General features: G+C 45.7%; 1 protein-coding gene across 6 annotated transcripts; it reads left to right on the forward strand.

Moving 5' to 3' along the window:
- The first annotated feature begins 81 nt into the window (after positions 1–81).
- Positions 82–14,341, forward strand: C20H1orf43 (chromosome 20 C1orf43 homolog). Of its 6 annotated transcripts, none has more exons than XM_007976993.3 (7): positions 109–407; positions 802–903; positions 6,456–6,573; positions 7,093–7,146; positions 8,436–8,602; positions 8,682–8,740; positions 13,419–14,341. In XM_007976993.3, exons 1-7 carry the CDS (start codon positions 342–344, stop codon positions 13,612–13,614), a joined length of 762 nt encoding a protein of 253 aa, XP_007975184.1. In that variant the 5' UTR covers positions 109–341; the 3' UTR covers positions 13,615–14,341. The 6 variants fall into 6 exon arrangements, with proteins under 6 accessions (XP_007975186.1, XP_007975184.1, XP_072864453.1 ...); XM_073008352.1 differs by having other exon boundaries at positions 8,682–8,774; positions 13,419–13,526; XM_007976996.3 differs by having other exon boundaries at positions 159–330.
- The last annotated feature ends 1,805 nt before the right edge of the window (positions 14,342–16,146 follow it).

Below are 16,146 nucleotides of genomic sequence, written 5' to 3' on the forward strand. Positions count from 1 at the left end.
TGCCCCGCCTCCTTCACGGCGGCCCTGCCTCCACCACGTGACCCACGGATGGCCGCGGCTTCCTCTTACTGTCGTAGTTCCGCGTCTCAGCGCTCGACGCTCCTGGGTGCCATTGCCTGCCTGAGTCACGTGTCAGGGGGAAGCTGGAAGGCATCGTTCTCCTTTCCCAGCCCCCCTGCCTGTCCGCCATGTTTTCAGGCCGGGTCTGGCTTGGTCTTCCCCCATAAGGAAATGGCCGGGGAGCTCCAGGGGACCCAGGCGCCGTCGCTGCGGCGGAGCCTGGGCTGACCAGCCAGGACAGCGGGGTAAACCCGAACAATTCTGCGCGAGGTAGGGAGGCCATGGCGTCCGGCAGTAACTGGCTATCCGGGGTGAATGTCGTGCTGGTGATGGCCTACGGGAGCCTGGTGAGGAGATTCCCCCACCCCATTCCTGCTGTCGCATCTTAACTAGTAGAGACCCTCTTCTTGGCTGTTCCCCGTCAGCATTCTCCACCCACTCACCTGCGACTATCTGGGCTTTGATTCCTTATTCCAGGAGTAGGTGGGAGTTTAAGTCACCTACTCCGGCCGACCCGCCCTCTTTGGCCTAGAACTCTCCCTCTAACACTAGAGCACAGACCCCACGCCTCCCTGCTACTGGCTTCTTAGATCCACCCCTATCATAATGGTCTTGCTTTACCCCAAGTTTTACCCTGAAACATTCCCGAGAGCCAGAATCTGGGGATTTGGAATGAAGGCATGCTTAAAAAAAAAACCCAACTGTCTTTTTATTAAAGAATTTTTACATCTTTTTGGACAGGTGTTTGTACTGCTATTTATTTTTGTGAAGAGGCAAATCATGCGCTTTGCAATGAAATCTCGAAGGGGACCTCATGTCCCTGTGGGACACAATGCCCCCAAGGTAGGTCCTTAGGGCACGAGTTAAACATACTTTTCAGATCTTTTAGGGTCAAGAATGAGATTTCCTCTGCCTTTAGTGATGACTTTAATTCTCGTGTTTCTTTGCGTGCACTTGTGCTTGTTCTAAGTTGAGCAGGCACTGTGCACTTTGGGACTTGGCTCCTGCTCAGTGCTGTGGCAAGCAGGAACTTCTGTTATTGTATCTGCAGAATGAAGGGCTTGGGTCGGAGTTCCCAACTCTTTGTAGTAAAATATTTCCCAGCTCATCTTAAACTACCCAGTGTTTTTTGTTTGATTAGGATGGGGTTGAGATCATTAAGGTTAACCCAAGAGCAATGAGAAGGGTTACCTCTACATAACTGTAGACTTAACAGGAGCTCCATAAATCACGTAGTTCCACCATTCATGTTACCAACAAGCCCAAGAAAAGGAAGCAGTTTACCAGAAGACATGTAGGAAGTGAATAACCCAGTGGTCTTTTATCTTTGTGTGTACTTTCTCCTTAGGTGATTGTCTTCCTTTCCTTGGCTTTAGCTAAAGATGAAATTTTATCTCTATCCCAGAACTCTTTCCTGAGTTCCATGCATATATTGCGAACTGATTACCTGACATTTTGACTTAGATTTCTAATAGGCATCTCAAACCCAGCATATGTGAATAAGAGTTATTGATACTCTGCTGTCACCCTCATTCTGCTTCTTTAGTCTTTCGTTTCTAAGTAAAAGACACCTGCTTCCCTTACCAACCTCCTTTTGTGTGGCTCTCCCCAGATCACTGGGACCCAGCTCTACTGGCTGAATTTTCCACTCTTTTTGCTCCTGTGATCTGGAATGGTCTTCATTTGGCTAGCTCATTCATTCTTTTAATCTTAGCTTGAATGTTACTTCCAAAAAAGAAATGCTTGTTACCTGTTTTAAAGTAGGTTCACCCCTCTTTATTTGCACATTTTACTTTGATTTTTTCTTCATAGCATTTACCATAATTTTTCTTTTATGTTTGTCCATTTATTTAAAACATGCCTCTCTCTTGCGCTAGACCGCAAGCTTCAAGAATGCAGGCACCATACCAGTTTTGTTCACGACTATAACGCCAGGACCTACACGTAGTAGGTACTCAGTAATTTCTTGTTGAATGAAAAACAGGTTAGTGCCAGAGCCTACACATAGCAGGTACTCAGTAATTTGTTGCTGAATGAAAAACAGGTTAGTTGTAGAGCTAGAGCGCATGACTCCCTCAACTCCTAGAGCACTGTACTTTCATTAACCAGTGCTATAACCTTTCCCTCTTTGTTCCTTGCTGAAATACTACATGGAAAGGCTCTAGGAGGATGTCCTGGCTTGAAACCTTAACAGTCCTTCCTGCCTCATGAGAGAGACATAGGGTTAGTTTCTAGCACATCGTGAACCAATCAATAGTTTGGCTATTCAGGGGTCCCTTGGTCTAATTGAGAGCAGTATTCCTTTTGCTTAAAAAATTTTTGCTAAATTCTCAACCATTGCTAGTGAAAGTATAAATTAGTAAAACCACTTTGGAAAATAACTGGTCATTGTCTTGTAAGATTGCACATGTACCTAATCCCTGCCCCAGCGGTTTCTCTCCTATCATAGATACTAAGTTTTGCTCTTGTGTACCAAGAAACATGTACAAGATTATTCATAGCGGCATTGTTCGTAATATTTGAAGAAGAAACAATTCAAATGTCCACTTTTCAATGATTTATATGGGCTGAGTGCAGTGGCTTACACCTGTAGTCCTAGCACTTTGGAAGGCTGATGCCAGAAGATCACGTGAGCCCGGGAGTTACAGACTGCAGTGAGCTATGATTGCACTGATGCACTCCAGCATGGGCAAGAGCAAGACCTTGTTTCTAAAAAATAGATAGTGGCATATTCATGTGGAATAATGTAAAAAATGAAAAACTGAAGATATATATATGAAGACAAATGCTCAAAATACTTTTGAATGAAAAAAATTGCAAACATGAATGAATCTCTAAAACATGATGAGTGGGCCGGGCGTGGTAGCTCATGCCTGTAATCCCAGCACTAAGGGAGGCCAAGTTGGACAGATAACACTTGAGGTCAGGAGTTTGAGACCAGACCAGTCAACATGGTGAAACCCCATCTCTACTAAAAATACAATTTAAAAAATCCCAACTACTCAGGAGGCTGAGGCAGGAGAATCCCTTGAAACCAGGTGGCAGAGATTGCAGTGAGCCGAGATCAAACCACTGCACTCCTGCCTGGGCGACAGAGCAAGACTCCGTCTCACCAAAAACAAACAGACTAAAAAACCATGCTGAGTGAGAAAAGTCGAAATGCCATTGACAAAAGAATATGTACCATATGCTTCCACCCCATTTATATGAAATTCTAGAACAGGCAGAACTGTAAAAGAGAGTACATGGGCTGGGTGCTGTGGCTCAAGCCTGTAATCCTAGCACTTTGGGAGGCTGAGACGGGCGGATCACGAGGTCAGGAGATCGAGACCATCCTGGCTAACACGGTGAAACCCCGTCTCTACTAAAAAATACACAAAAAACTAGCCAGGCGAGGTGACAGGCGCCTGTAGTCCCAGCTACTCAGGAGGCTGAGGCAGGAGAATGGCGTAAACCCAGGAGGCGGAGCTTGCAGTGAGCTGAGATCCGGCCACTGCACTCCAGCCTGGGTGACAGAGCGAGGCTCTGTCTCAAAAAAAAAAAGAGGGTACATGTTGCCTGGGCTGGGAGAGGGGAGATTTCCAGGTGATGAAAATATTCTTTATTTTGATTGATGTGGTGGTGAAGAGGGTATGTTCATTTGTCAAACTCATCAGTTTATATACATAAAACGAATACATTTATTATATGTAAATTCAACCTCAAGTATATTTTAAAAATTTTGGCCGGGCGCGGTGGCTCACGCCTGTAATCCCAGCACTTTGGGAGGCTGAGACGGGCGGATCACGAGGTCAGGAGATCGAGACCATCCTGGCTAACACGGTGAAACCCCGTCTCTACTAAAAAATACAAAAAACTAGCCGGGCGTGGTGGCGGCGCCTGTAGTCCCAGCTACTCGGGAGGCTGAGGCAGGAGAATGGCGTAAACCCGGGAGGCGGAGCTTGCAGTGAGCTGAGATCCGGCCACTGCACTCCATCCTGGGCGACAGAGCCAGACTCCGTCTCAAAAAAATAAATAAATAAATAAATAAATAAATAAAATAAAATAAAATAAAAATTTTGCTGGGCACGGTGGCTCACGCCTGTAATCCCAGCACTTTGGGAGGCTGAGGCGGGTAGATTACCTGAGGTCAGGAGTTCAAGACCAGCCTGGCCAACACAGTGAAACCCCGACTCTACTAAAAATACAAAAAAATAAGCTGGGCCTGGTGGTGCGTGCCTGTAATCCCAGCTACTCCGGAGGCTGAGGCAGGAGAATCACTTGATCCCAGGCGGAGGTTGCAGTGAGCAGAGATCACACCATTGCACTCCAGCCTGGGTGACAGAGTGAGACTTGTCTCAAAAAAAAAAAAAAAATAAGGCCAGGTGAGGTGGCTTACACCTGTAATCCTAGCACTTTGGGAGGCCAAGGCAGGCTGATCATGTTGGCTGAGGAGTTCAATATGGGGAAACCCTGTCACTGTAAGAAGTTTGAAAATGGGCCGGGTGCAGTGTCTCACGCCTGTAATCCCAACAGTTTGGGAGGCTGAGACGGGCAGATCACAAGGTCAGGAGTTTGAGACCAGCCTGACGAGCATAGTGAGACCCCATCTCTACGAAAAATACAAAAAAGGAGCCAGGCATGGTAGCATGCGCCTGTAGTCCCAGCTACTAGGGAGGCTGAGGCAGGAGAATTGCTTGAACCTGGCAGGCAGAGGTTGCAGTGAGCCAAGATCATGCCACTGCACTCTAGTCTGAGTGATAGAGCGAGACTCTGTCTCAGAAAAAAATATTTTTTTAATAATAGCCATGCATGGTGGTGTGTGCCTATAACCCCAGCTACTCAGGAGGCTAAGGCAGGAGGATCACCTGAACTCAGGAGGTGGAAGTTACAGTGAGCAGAGATTGTGCCATTGTACTCCAGCCTGGGTGACAGTGTGACCCTGTCTCAAAAGAAAAAAAAATTTTTTAAACAATTCGCAGAGGGATTCTTAAAGTATTTTTCCATTTGTATCAAGTTCAAAACCAGGCAAAGGTAAGCATCTTTTTTAGGGTGACACGATAAAACAGGGAAGAAGTGTATGAGGACTATTGACAAGGTTTGGGATGGGAAGCATTCATTGAGGGATGGCCACACAAGACTTCAAAGTTAGTGGTAATGTTCCATTGCATAAACTGGATATTGGTTATAGGTGTTCATTATGATTTTTATAATTATTTAAAATGTACATATATGTTATCTGTATTTTGTGTGTCTTATGTTTCACAGTGGAAGTTTCTAAAAAGTTGCAACAAAAAATTTATTTCCTGGGGCTCTGGTAACCCTCTTAGGTAAGAGAGATTGATATGAAACTAAAAATAGTAATTGCTGCTGGGTGACTGATAGGTGCTACCTTTAGCATCTTTTTTTTTTTTTTTTTGGAGACAGAGTCTCGCTCTGTTGCCCAGGCTGGAGTGCAGTAGTGCGATTTCGGCTCACCACAAGCTCTGCCTTCCAGGTTCACACCGTTCTCCTGCCTCGGCCTCCCAAGTAGCTGGGACTACAGGCCCCCGCCACCACGCCCGGCTAATTTTTTGAATTTTTAATAGAGACCGGGTTTTACCATGTTAGCCAGGGTGATCTCTATCTCCTGATCTCGTGATCCACCCGTCTTGGCCTCCCAAAATGCTGGGATTACAGGTGTGAGCCACCGTGCCCGGCCCCTTTTAGTATCTTTAAAATTTTTATACCATGGATTTTACTTGGTTATTTTAAAAGTTAAATATGTGTGTGTGTGTTTTTTTTTTAAGTAGCCTCTAGGTAGGTGCATACCTGTAATCCTAGCTGCTCAGAAGGCTGAGGCAAGAGAGGCTGGGCACAGTCGCTCACACCTGTAATCCCAGCACTTTGGGAGGCCAAGGCAGGCGGATCACTTGAGGTCAGGAGTTTGAGACCAGCCTGGCCAACATGGTGAAACCCCATCTCTACTAAGTATACAAAAATTAGCCAGACATGATGGTACGCGCCTGTAATCCCAGCTACTCTGGAGGCTGAGACAGAATAGCTTGAACCTGGGAGGCGGAGGTTGCAGTGAACTGTGATTGCGCCACTGCACTCCAGCCTGGGTGACAGAGTGAGACTCTGTCTCAAAAAAAAAAATTAGAAATAATGTTGATGCTGTATAACTTGAAGGATTTCTGGCAAGTTAAAAGTTCTAGCTTAGAGATGTGCAGCTTGGAGAGGTTATTGGAAAACCCAATCACATTCTTTCTTAAATTCTTACCTCTTATCTGGTGATTTTATTAACTACATGAGCATCATGAGCATCTTCTCTATTTCTGTTGTCCTAGTTGTTCGTTAACTCTGCCCCATTTTCAGATTGGTGGAAAGCAGAGTGCAGGGTAAATGATTGTGTATTCTTTTCTTTATGTGAACAGGACTTGAAAGAAGAGATTGATACTCGACTCTCCAGGGTTCAGGATATCAAGTATGAGCCCCAGCTCCTTGCAGATGATGATGCTAGACTGCTACAACTGGAAACCCAGGGAAATCAAAGTATGTGGCAAGCTCTTGAAAGGCTTCAGTGAGGAGTCCCACAAGTCCAGAATTCCTTTGCTCTCAGAGTTGTCAAAAGCTGCTGGCAAAGCCTTAGTTATTCCTGTTACTGGATATATGCTAGATGCAGAGCCCATTTATTAGCTTGCTGGAGTTTGGGGAATTTTTTTTTTTTTTTTTTCCTTTTTTGGGACGAAGTTTCACTCTTGTCGCCCAGGCTGGAGTGCAATGGTGCGATCTCGGCTCACTGCAACCTCCACCCCCCCAGTTTAAGCAACTCTTCTGCCTTAGCCTCCTGAGTAGCTGGGATTACAGGTGTGCCCACCACACCTGGCTAATTTTGTGTTTTTAACAGAGACAAAGTTTCTCCATGTTGGTCAGGCTGGTCTCGAACTCCTGACCTCAGATGATCCGCCCGCCTCAGCCTCCCAAAGTGCTGGGATTACAGGCGTGAGCCACCACGCCCGGCCTGGGGAATCTTTTTAGGCTTATGCCTAACACCAGTCTTTTCCTCAACAGGTTGCTACAACTATCTGTATAGGATGAAAGCTCTGGATGCCATTCGTACCTCTGGTAAGGGATACTTGACAGTGTCCATTCTAGGATCCTGAAAGCCCACCTAGGGAACAGAGTAATGAACCCACTTTATATGTTAGGATTTGTCTTTTCTGCACATCCCTGGCTAGTAGGAAATTCTAGAGTTTTGAAAGTACTGGGTTAGAGATTTTGCTGAAGGAAATGATATAAGCGGGTTATTCTCCAAAGAGTCTGGGTGTTTTGTTTTTTAAAGTTCTTCTCTTGAGACCTTTAGTTTCGTGAAGTAGATGATGGTAATTTGCTTGTTTTTCCACAAAGGACAGGTGGCACCTGCTTTTTCACTAAGCCCAAGATAGATTGTTCTTGAATTTCTTCCATTCTGTCAACACTTGTCATATATGCTGTATCTCTATGAAAATAGTTTATATCTTAAACCTAGGATGGATGGGTAAGCAGGATGGCAAAATATGTGATGACACTATCACGTGTCATTGATATAGGTTACAGCTGTGGTGTTACCATCAAATGATCACTCAGGCATAGCTTTGTACCTTTGGTCTCATTAATCAGAATCTCCCTCTAACTCAACTCGCTCGTTTCATTAGACCTATTTCTTTTTATTTTTGTAGACAGAGTCTTGATCTGTTGCCCAGGCTGGAGTGCAGTAGCATGATCTTGGCTCACCACAACCTCCACCTCCTAGGTTCACGTGGTTCTCCTGCCTCAGCCTCCCCAGTAGCTGGGATTACAGGTACCTACCACCATGCCCGGTTAATTTTTGTATTTTCAGTAGGGACAGGATTTCACCACGTTGGCCAGGCTGCTGTCAAACTCCTGACCTCAGGTGATCTGCCTGCCCCGGCTTCCCAAAGTGCTGGAATTACAAGCGTGAGCCACTGCGCCCAGCCTCATTAAACCTATTTCTAAGTTTGGGGAATTAACTAGAAAGACTAAAGAATAGGGCAGGTGCGGTGGCTCATGCCTGTAATCCCAGCACTTTGGGAGGGTGAGGCAGACAGATCACATGAGGCCAGGAGTTCAAGACCAACCTAACCAACAAGGTGAAACTCTTTTCTATTTTTGTCTCTACTAAAAATACAAAAATAAGCCTGGCATGGTGGTGCACATCTCCAATCCCAGCTCATCAGGAGGCTGAGAGTAGAGACTTGCTCAAACCTCGGAGGTGGAGGTTGCAATGAGCCAAGATCACCGCCACTGCATTCCAGCCTTGGTGACAGAGCAAGACTCCATCTCAAAAAAAAAAAAAAAAAAAAAAACCACTAAAGAATGAAAGAAAGTATATCATTGTGCTGTTTTCTCCACAGAAATACCATTTCATTCTGAAGGCCGGCATCCCCGTTCCTTAATGGGCAAGAATTTCCGCTCCTACCTGCTAGATCTGCGAAACGCTAGTACACCTTTCAAGGGTGTACGCAAAGCCCTCATCGATACCCTATTGGATGGCTATGAGACAGCCCGCTATGGGACAGGGGTAAGCCAGTTTTTTCTTCAAGGCACTAAAGAGATCCCTCAGGCTGAGAGATCCTCACTCTTCCTTTCTCTTTCCTAAGGTCTTTGGCCAGAATGAGTACCTACGCTATCAAGAGGCCCTGAGTGAGCTGGCCACTGTGTGAGTTTGGAGGGGAAGGTGTCAAAGGGAGCTGGTACAGTATTGTTGAACTGTTCCCACAATGCAATTACCTTCATAAAGCAATATGAACAAAATCCATGATACCATAAGAGTTGTCAAGTTCTAGACTATTAGATCAGTCTCTTACATTAGGAAGCAGATGTGGCCAGGTGCGGTGGCTCACGCTTATAATCCCAGCACTTTGGGAGGTTGAGGCGGGAGGATCATCTGAGGTCCGGAATCGGAGACCAGCCTGACCAACGTGGTGAAACCCTATCTCTACTAAAAATACAAAATTAGCTGGGTATGGTGGTGCATGCCTGTAATCCCAGCTACTCGAGAGGCTGAAGCAGGAGAATCACTTTAACCCGGGAGGTGGAGGTTGTGGTGAGCCAAGATCACGTCATTATACTCCAGCCTGGGCAACAAAAGTGAAACTCTGTCTCAAAAAAAATAAAGAAGAAGAAGAAAAGAAAGCAGATGGGTCTATACAAGCTAGTAAGAGAAGTTTTTACTTCTGTGTGCATTTTTCTTGTCTTTTTTTTTAGCCCAAAAAAATGTCAAAATTGGTGTAGCCTAGCAAAGGGAATAGTTTTTCAGCACACAGAGATTCCTTCTGTACGGAGTCTCAGTGTCCTTTTTGTGTCTTGGCCCAATAAAAGTAAGAATTAAATAACATCTTTTTTTGGCCGGGTGCCCAGCCCGTTGGGAGGCTGAGGAGGGTGGATCACGAGGTCAGGAGTTCAAGACTAGCCTGGCCAACATGGTGAAACTTCATCTCTACTGAAAATACAAAAAGTAGCTGGGCCTGGTGGCCAGCGCCTATAATACCAGCTACTCGGGAGGCTGGGGCAGGAGAATTGCTTGAACCCGGAAGGCGGAAGTTGCAATGAGCCAATATCGTGCCGTTGCACTCCAGCCAGGGTGACAAGAGCAAGACTCTATCTCAAAAAAAAAAAAAAAAAAAAAAAAAAAAAAAAAAAAAAATCTGTTTTTACTACCACTTAAAACATTAGTAACCCTGTCTGAAATAAAGGCTATCACTATAGAGTCAGCTGTTGAGCATTTGTGTCACAGGAGAGGATTCATGACTTTTGTTTGGGAATGTTTTTAATACATACTAAACATAGTCTCGTATTTTCATGCAAATGTTAAAATCAAAGTTCTTGGTGAGAAAGGAAAGTCAATCTGGAATAAAAACTTAGGCCAGATGCAGTGGCTTACGCCTGTAATCCCAACACTGGGCGGCCAAGGCAGGTGGATTATCTGAGGTCAGGAGTTCAAGACCAGCTTGACCAACATGGTGAAACCCCATCTCTACAAAAATGCAAAAATTAGCCGGGCTTGATGGTGTGCACCTGTAATGCTAGCCAGTCAGGAAGCTGAGGCAGGAGAATCGCTTTAACCTGGGAGGTGGAGGTTGCAGTGAGCCGAGATCGCGCCATTGCACTCCAGCCTGGCGACAGAGCAAGACTCCCATCTCAAAAAGAAAAACAAAATAATAAAAAGTTAGTTACTAGCCATAAAAAGAATTAATCTGCTATGTTGAATATTGCCCTTTCTCAAGAGATAAAAGGTATGTCTCTCCTGTCTTCTCTCTGTCCCTAAAAATGGGCCACCTTGTCGTAAAGGATGAAAGGTCCAAGGCCTGGAGCAGTGGCTCACGTCTATCATCCCAGCACTTTGGAAGGCCAAGGCGGGCGGATCACTTGAGGCCAGGAGTTGGAGACCAGCCTGGCCAACATGGCAAAACCTCATCTCTACTAAAAATACAAAAATTAGCCTGGCCTGGTGGCACATGCCTGTAATCCCAGCTACTCCAGAGGCTGAGGCAGGAGAATTGCTAGAACCCAGGAAGCAGAGGTTGCAGTGAGCCGAGATTGTGTCACTCTACTCCAGCCTGGGTGACAGAGCAAGAGTCTGTCTCAAAAAAAAAGATGGGCCGGGCGCGGTGGCTCAAGCCTGTAATCCCGGCACTTTGGGAGGCCGAGACGGGCGGATCACGAGGTCAGAAGATCGAGACCATCCTGGCTAACACGGTGAAACCCCGTCTCTACTAAAACTACAAAAAAACTAGCCGGGCGAGGTGGCGGGCGCCTGTAGTCCCAGCTACTCGGGAGGCTGAGGCAGGAGAATGGCGTGAACCCCGGAGGCGGAGCTTGCAGTGAGCTGAGATCCGGCCACTGCACTCCAGCCTGGGCGACAGAACGAGACTCCGTCTCAAAAAAAAAAAAAAAAGATGAAAGGTCCTAGTAAAAACTGCTTAGAAGGCCAGCTGCAGTGGTTCATACTTGTAATCCCAACACTTTGGAAGGCTGGGATGGGTGGATTATTTGAGCCCAGGAGTTTGAGACCAACCTGGGCATCATGGCGTAACCCTGTCTCTGCTAAAAATACAAAAATTAGGCCAGGCGCGGTGGCTCACGCCTGTAATCCCAACACTTGGAGAGGCCAAGGCGGGAAGATCACGAAATCAGGAGAGCGAGACCATCCTGGCTGATGCAGTGAAAATCCGTCTCTACTAAAAATACAAAAAAAAAAAAAAATTAGCTGGGCTTGGTGGCAGGCCCTGTAGTCCCAGCTACTCGGGAAGCTGAGGCAGGAGAATGGCGTGAACCCAGGAGGTGGAGCTTGCAGTGAGCCAAGATTGCATCATTGCCCTCCAGCCTGGGCGACAGAGCGAGACTCCGTCTCAAAAAAAAAAAATTAGCTGGGAGTGGTGGCGTCCACCTGTAGTTCCAGCCACTCAGGAGCTGAGGTGCGTGTTTCACTTGTACCTGGGAGGCAGAGGTTGCAGTGAGCCAAGATCATGCCACTGCACTCTAACCTGGGCAACAGAGCGAGAGACTGTCTCAAAAAAAAAAAAAAGAAAAACTGCTCAGAGCACTAATGAAAATGAACATGTAGAGAGACTGGAAAAGGGCATTTGGTCTAGAAGTCAGCAGAAGTCTGTTCAAAATTCACTCTCTTTGAAAGATAAATACTGGATGATGCCAGTTACATGAGATACCTAGGTAGTCATACTCAGAGACAGAAAGTAGAATGATGGTTGCAGGGGCTGGAGAGTGGGAAAAATAGGGAGTTGTTCAGTGGGTATAGTTTCAGTTTTGCAAGATGAAAATGTTCTGGAGGTTGGTTGCACAACACTGAATATACTTAACACTACTGAACTATACATTTAAAAATGCTTAAGATGGTAAATTTTATGTTACATGTATTTTACCACAATCTTTTTAAAATTATTTTTGAAAGCCAGGCGTGGTGGCTCACAGCCATAATCCCAGCACTTTGGGAGGCTGAGGCAGGTGGATCACCTGAGGTCAGGAGTTCAAGACCAGCCTGGCCAACATGGTGAAACACCGTCTCTACTAAAAATGGAAAAATTGGCTGGGCATTGTGGTGTGCGCCTGTAATCCCCAGCTACTCGGGAGGCTTAGACAGGTCGTTTCAACCTAGGAGGCAGACGTTGCAGTGAGCTGAGATCATGCCGCTGTACTCCAGCCTGGGCAACAGAGCAAGACTCCATCTCAAAAACAAAAAATTATGTTTGATTGGTAGTTTCTAGGAATGTTTTAATGGGAATAGTGAAGAGTATAGGTTTTGAAATCTGACAACCTTAGGTTCGAATCCCAGTTCTGTCACTTACTAGCTTTGTGACCTCATGCAAGCTAATTATTGGACCCTTAGTTTCCTAATCTGCAAAACAAGGTGATAACCTGTATAGGACATACCTGTCTCTCAAGAAAAAGCTTGAGCCAGAGGCAAGAACTCTGGGAAGTTGGTTTCTCTGGTGCTAGTTGTTTTTGATGTGAGTAGGTGTGTGTCAGGGTACCCAAACAGGGCCTTTATTCTGTCACCCAGGCTGGAGTGCTGCTACTTTTTTAGGGTGTGTGTGAGAGAGAGAGACAGGGTCTCTGTCACCCAGGCTGGAGTGCAGTGGCACAGTCATGGCTCACTGCAGCCTCGAATTCTGGGCTCAAGCGATCCTCCTGCCTCAGCCTCCTGAGGAACCAGGACTACAGGTGCTTGCAACCATACCTGCCTAATTTTTTGTAGAGATGGAGTCTCACTTTGTTTCCCAGACTGGTCTCAAACACTCCTGGGCTCAAGCGGTCTCTGGCCTCTGCCTCCCAAAGTCCTGGGATTACAGGTATAAGTGACCATGCCCAGCCTCTCTGCTACTTCTTTTTTTTTTTTTTTTTTTTTTTTTTTTTTTTTTTTTTTTTTGAGATGGAGTCTTGCTCTGTCACCCAGGCTGGAGTGCAGTGGCACAATCTCGGCTTGCAACCTCCGTGTCCTGGGTTCAAGTGATTCTCTTGCCTCAGCCTCCCAAGTAGCTGGGATTACAGGCACCCACCACCACGCCCAGCTAGTTTTTGTATTTTTAGTAGAGATGGGATTTCACCATGTTGGCTAGGCTGGTCTCAAACTCCTGACCTCAAGCAATCCACCTGTCTGGGCCTCCCAAAGTGCTGGGATTACAGGCATGAGCCACCGTGCTCAGCCTCTCTGCTACTTCTAAGCTACTAGATGGGATTTTAGTAACTAGTTTACTAAATAGGACAGATAGGACACAATTAACTATTTGTGGCTATTGCTGCATTTATAGCCTGGGATAAGCCCTGATTTATTTGATTAGTCCTCATTCTGTGAGTGACCTCCCCTCTCTGTTTTTCAGGGTTAAAGCACGAATTGGGAGCTCTCAGCGACACCACCAGTCAGCAGCCAAAGACCTAACTCAGTCCCCTGAGGTCTCCCCAACAACCATCCAGGTGACATACCTCCCCTCAAGTCAGAAGAGTAAACGTGCCAAGCACTTCCTTGAACTGAAGAGCTTTAAGGATAACTATAACACATTGGAGAGTACTCTGTGATGGAGCTGAAGGACTCTTGCCGTAGATGAAGCCAGTCAGTTGCAGTGTGCAAGACAGGCTGCTTACCGGGCTGCCCTGGGGACATCTGACTCAGCAGGCCCAGACTGTATCCATCGAAGTTCCCATTGTATCCAGAGTTCTTAGAGCTTGTGTCTAAAGGGTAATTCCCCAACCTTTTCTTATGGGCATTTTTAGAACATTGGCTAAGACTATTTTCCCCTAGTAGCACTTTTTTCTGAGTTTGCATTCAGGTGTTATTCTTAATGTTTCTGTCAAAGCTTCTTAAAAATCTTCACTAGGTTTCAGCCATAGTTCACCTTCCCTGTTCCAGGTTTATTTAATTCCAAAGGTGAGAGTTGGAGAGAGATGTCTTCCATATCTATACCTTTGTACACAGTTGAATGGGAACTGTTTGGGTTTAGGGCGTCTTAGAGTTGATTGATGAAAAAAGACAGGAACTGGTGGGAGGTCAAGTGGGGAAGTTGGTGAATGTGGAATAACACCCTTGTGCTCCACTTAAACCAGATGTGTTGCAGCTTTCCTGACATGCAAGGATCTACTTTAATTCCACACTCTCATGAATAAATTGAATAAAAGGGAATGTTTTGGCACCTGACATAATCTGCCAGGCTATATGACAGTAGGAAGGAATGATTTCCCCTAACAAGCCAATGCACTGGTCTGACTTTATAAATTATTTAATAAAATGAACTATTATCAAATAAAACATATGACTCAGTCCTTTATAGTTGTCTTTTAATAAAACAGGCATTTGATAATGTTATCTGCACATTTCTAACAGGGTATAAGGCGTGAGGATTTGCCTCCAGAGAATTGGTGGGACTGTGTGCATACCCTGGACCTAGGACCATACAGATACTCCTTGGGACCCTAGCACAAGAAATCCTAAAATCAGGACTGTGACCCTTGCTCATAGAATTGCCTGTGTCATCAACAGAAGGATGCAGAACAAAGATTCTCTCAAGGTTTCTGGGGCAACAGGCCAGGTGGCCAATCAACTCCTAGGCCCAGGGTTATTGTTGGAGGCGTAAATGTTACTATGACTACTGAAACCTTGGTTACTGAACTAAACAGAAAGAGGAGCCTGTCAGTCTCCTCAGGCTGTATCAAGCAAATCTATAGACATGTCTGTGGAAAAGATGACAAAAGTAGAAGAGGTACGCAGAGTTGGAAGGAGGGGCTGGGCTGAAGTTTGATGAGGTTTCCAGATCAATTTACTATAAGTGCATCTTTTACTGGGAAAGGCTTTTGATGTAACAAGGGTACAATGCAGTTAGTAACAGGAGTGGGAGGCTATGTCTAGAACATAGTAGGTATTCAAATATGTGTTCCATCCAACCCCTGCATGTTTTCTTTGATCCATTCTGAAAGTAGAGCTTTCCTCTCCCTATTTCCCCCTAGGAAATTGCTTTCTCAAAAATGTCTATGTGGCTGGGTGCTGTGACTCATGTCTGTAATCCCAGCACTTTGGGAGGCTGAGGCAGGCAAATCACCTGAGGTCAGGAGTTCCAGACCAGTCCGACCAACATGGAGAAACTCTGTCTCTACTAAAAATACAAAGTTAGCCAGGCGTGGCAGTGCATGCCTGTAATCTCAGCTACTCAGAGGCTGAGGCAGGAGAATCACTTGAACCCGGGAGGAGGAGATTGTGGTGAGCCGAGATCACGCCACTGCACTCTGGCCTGGGCAACAACAGCAAAACTCTGTCTCAAAAAAAAAAAAAAAAAAAAAAAAAGGTCTATGTCTTTCATTAGAACAGGGTTCTAGGGGTGAGGTTCTGGAGACTGAGGCAGATCAACAGAACTACGTTTTCTTGCAGAATTTTCAAAGGGCCATGGGACTTAAGAAGATGGTTGACAGGTAATCTGCCTCTATCCCCTCCCTTTACCTTTCAGCTTGACCTTTCCACTCTGCTGTCTTCCCTGAGCCATCTCCCAACTCTGCTGCATCTCTTTAGGGGCTCATTAAGAAGGAAAAGAAATGCAGAAGGGGTGAGAAGCAGCCTTGTCCTCAAAGTAAATGAGATCAGCCTGCTAGTGCCCACTAGGTTAGGTGATATAGATTGGTTTTTATTGTCCCCTGCTTCTCATTCTCTGGAGGAAAATTGAAGCATGTTTTTATTTTCTTTTTTTATTAAGAATTCAAGTATTTGTTGCCTAGCTTTGTACTAATTATGTGGTTGGTAGTGCAGTATTTGTTGAATCAGTGAATGAGAAGATTCACAAGACTGGGCTACATAGCCTTTTCACCCTGATGAACTTTTGAAAAAACACTGATGCGGCCGGGCGCGGTGGCTCATGCCTGTAATCCTAGCACTTTGGGAGGCCGAGGCAAGAGGATTGCCTGAGATCAGGAGTTTATGACCAGCCTGGGCAACATGGGGAAACCCTGTCTCTGCTAAAATACAAAAGAAATTAGCCGGGCATGGCGGTGTGTGCCTGTACTCCCAGCTACTTGGGAGGCTGAGGCAGGAGAATTGCTTGAACTCAGTGAGCCAAGATCGCACCACTG

This window comes from Chlorocebus sabaeus, chromosome 20 (genome assembly GCF_047675955.1).
Source record: "Chlorocebus sabaeus isolate Y175 chromosome 20, mChlSab1.0.hap1, whole genome shotgun sequence".
Classification (NCBI taxonomy): domain Eukaryota; kingdom Metazoa; phylum Chordata; class Mammalia; order Primates; family Cercopithecidae; genus Chlorocebus; species Chlorocebus sabaeus.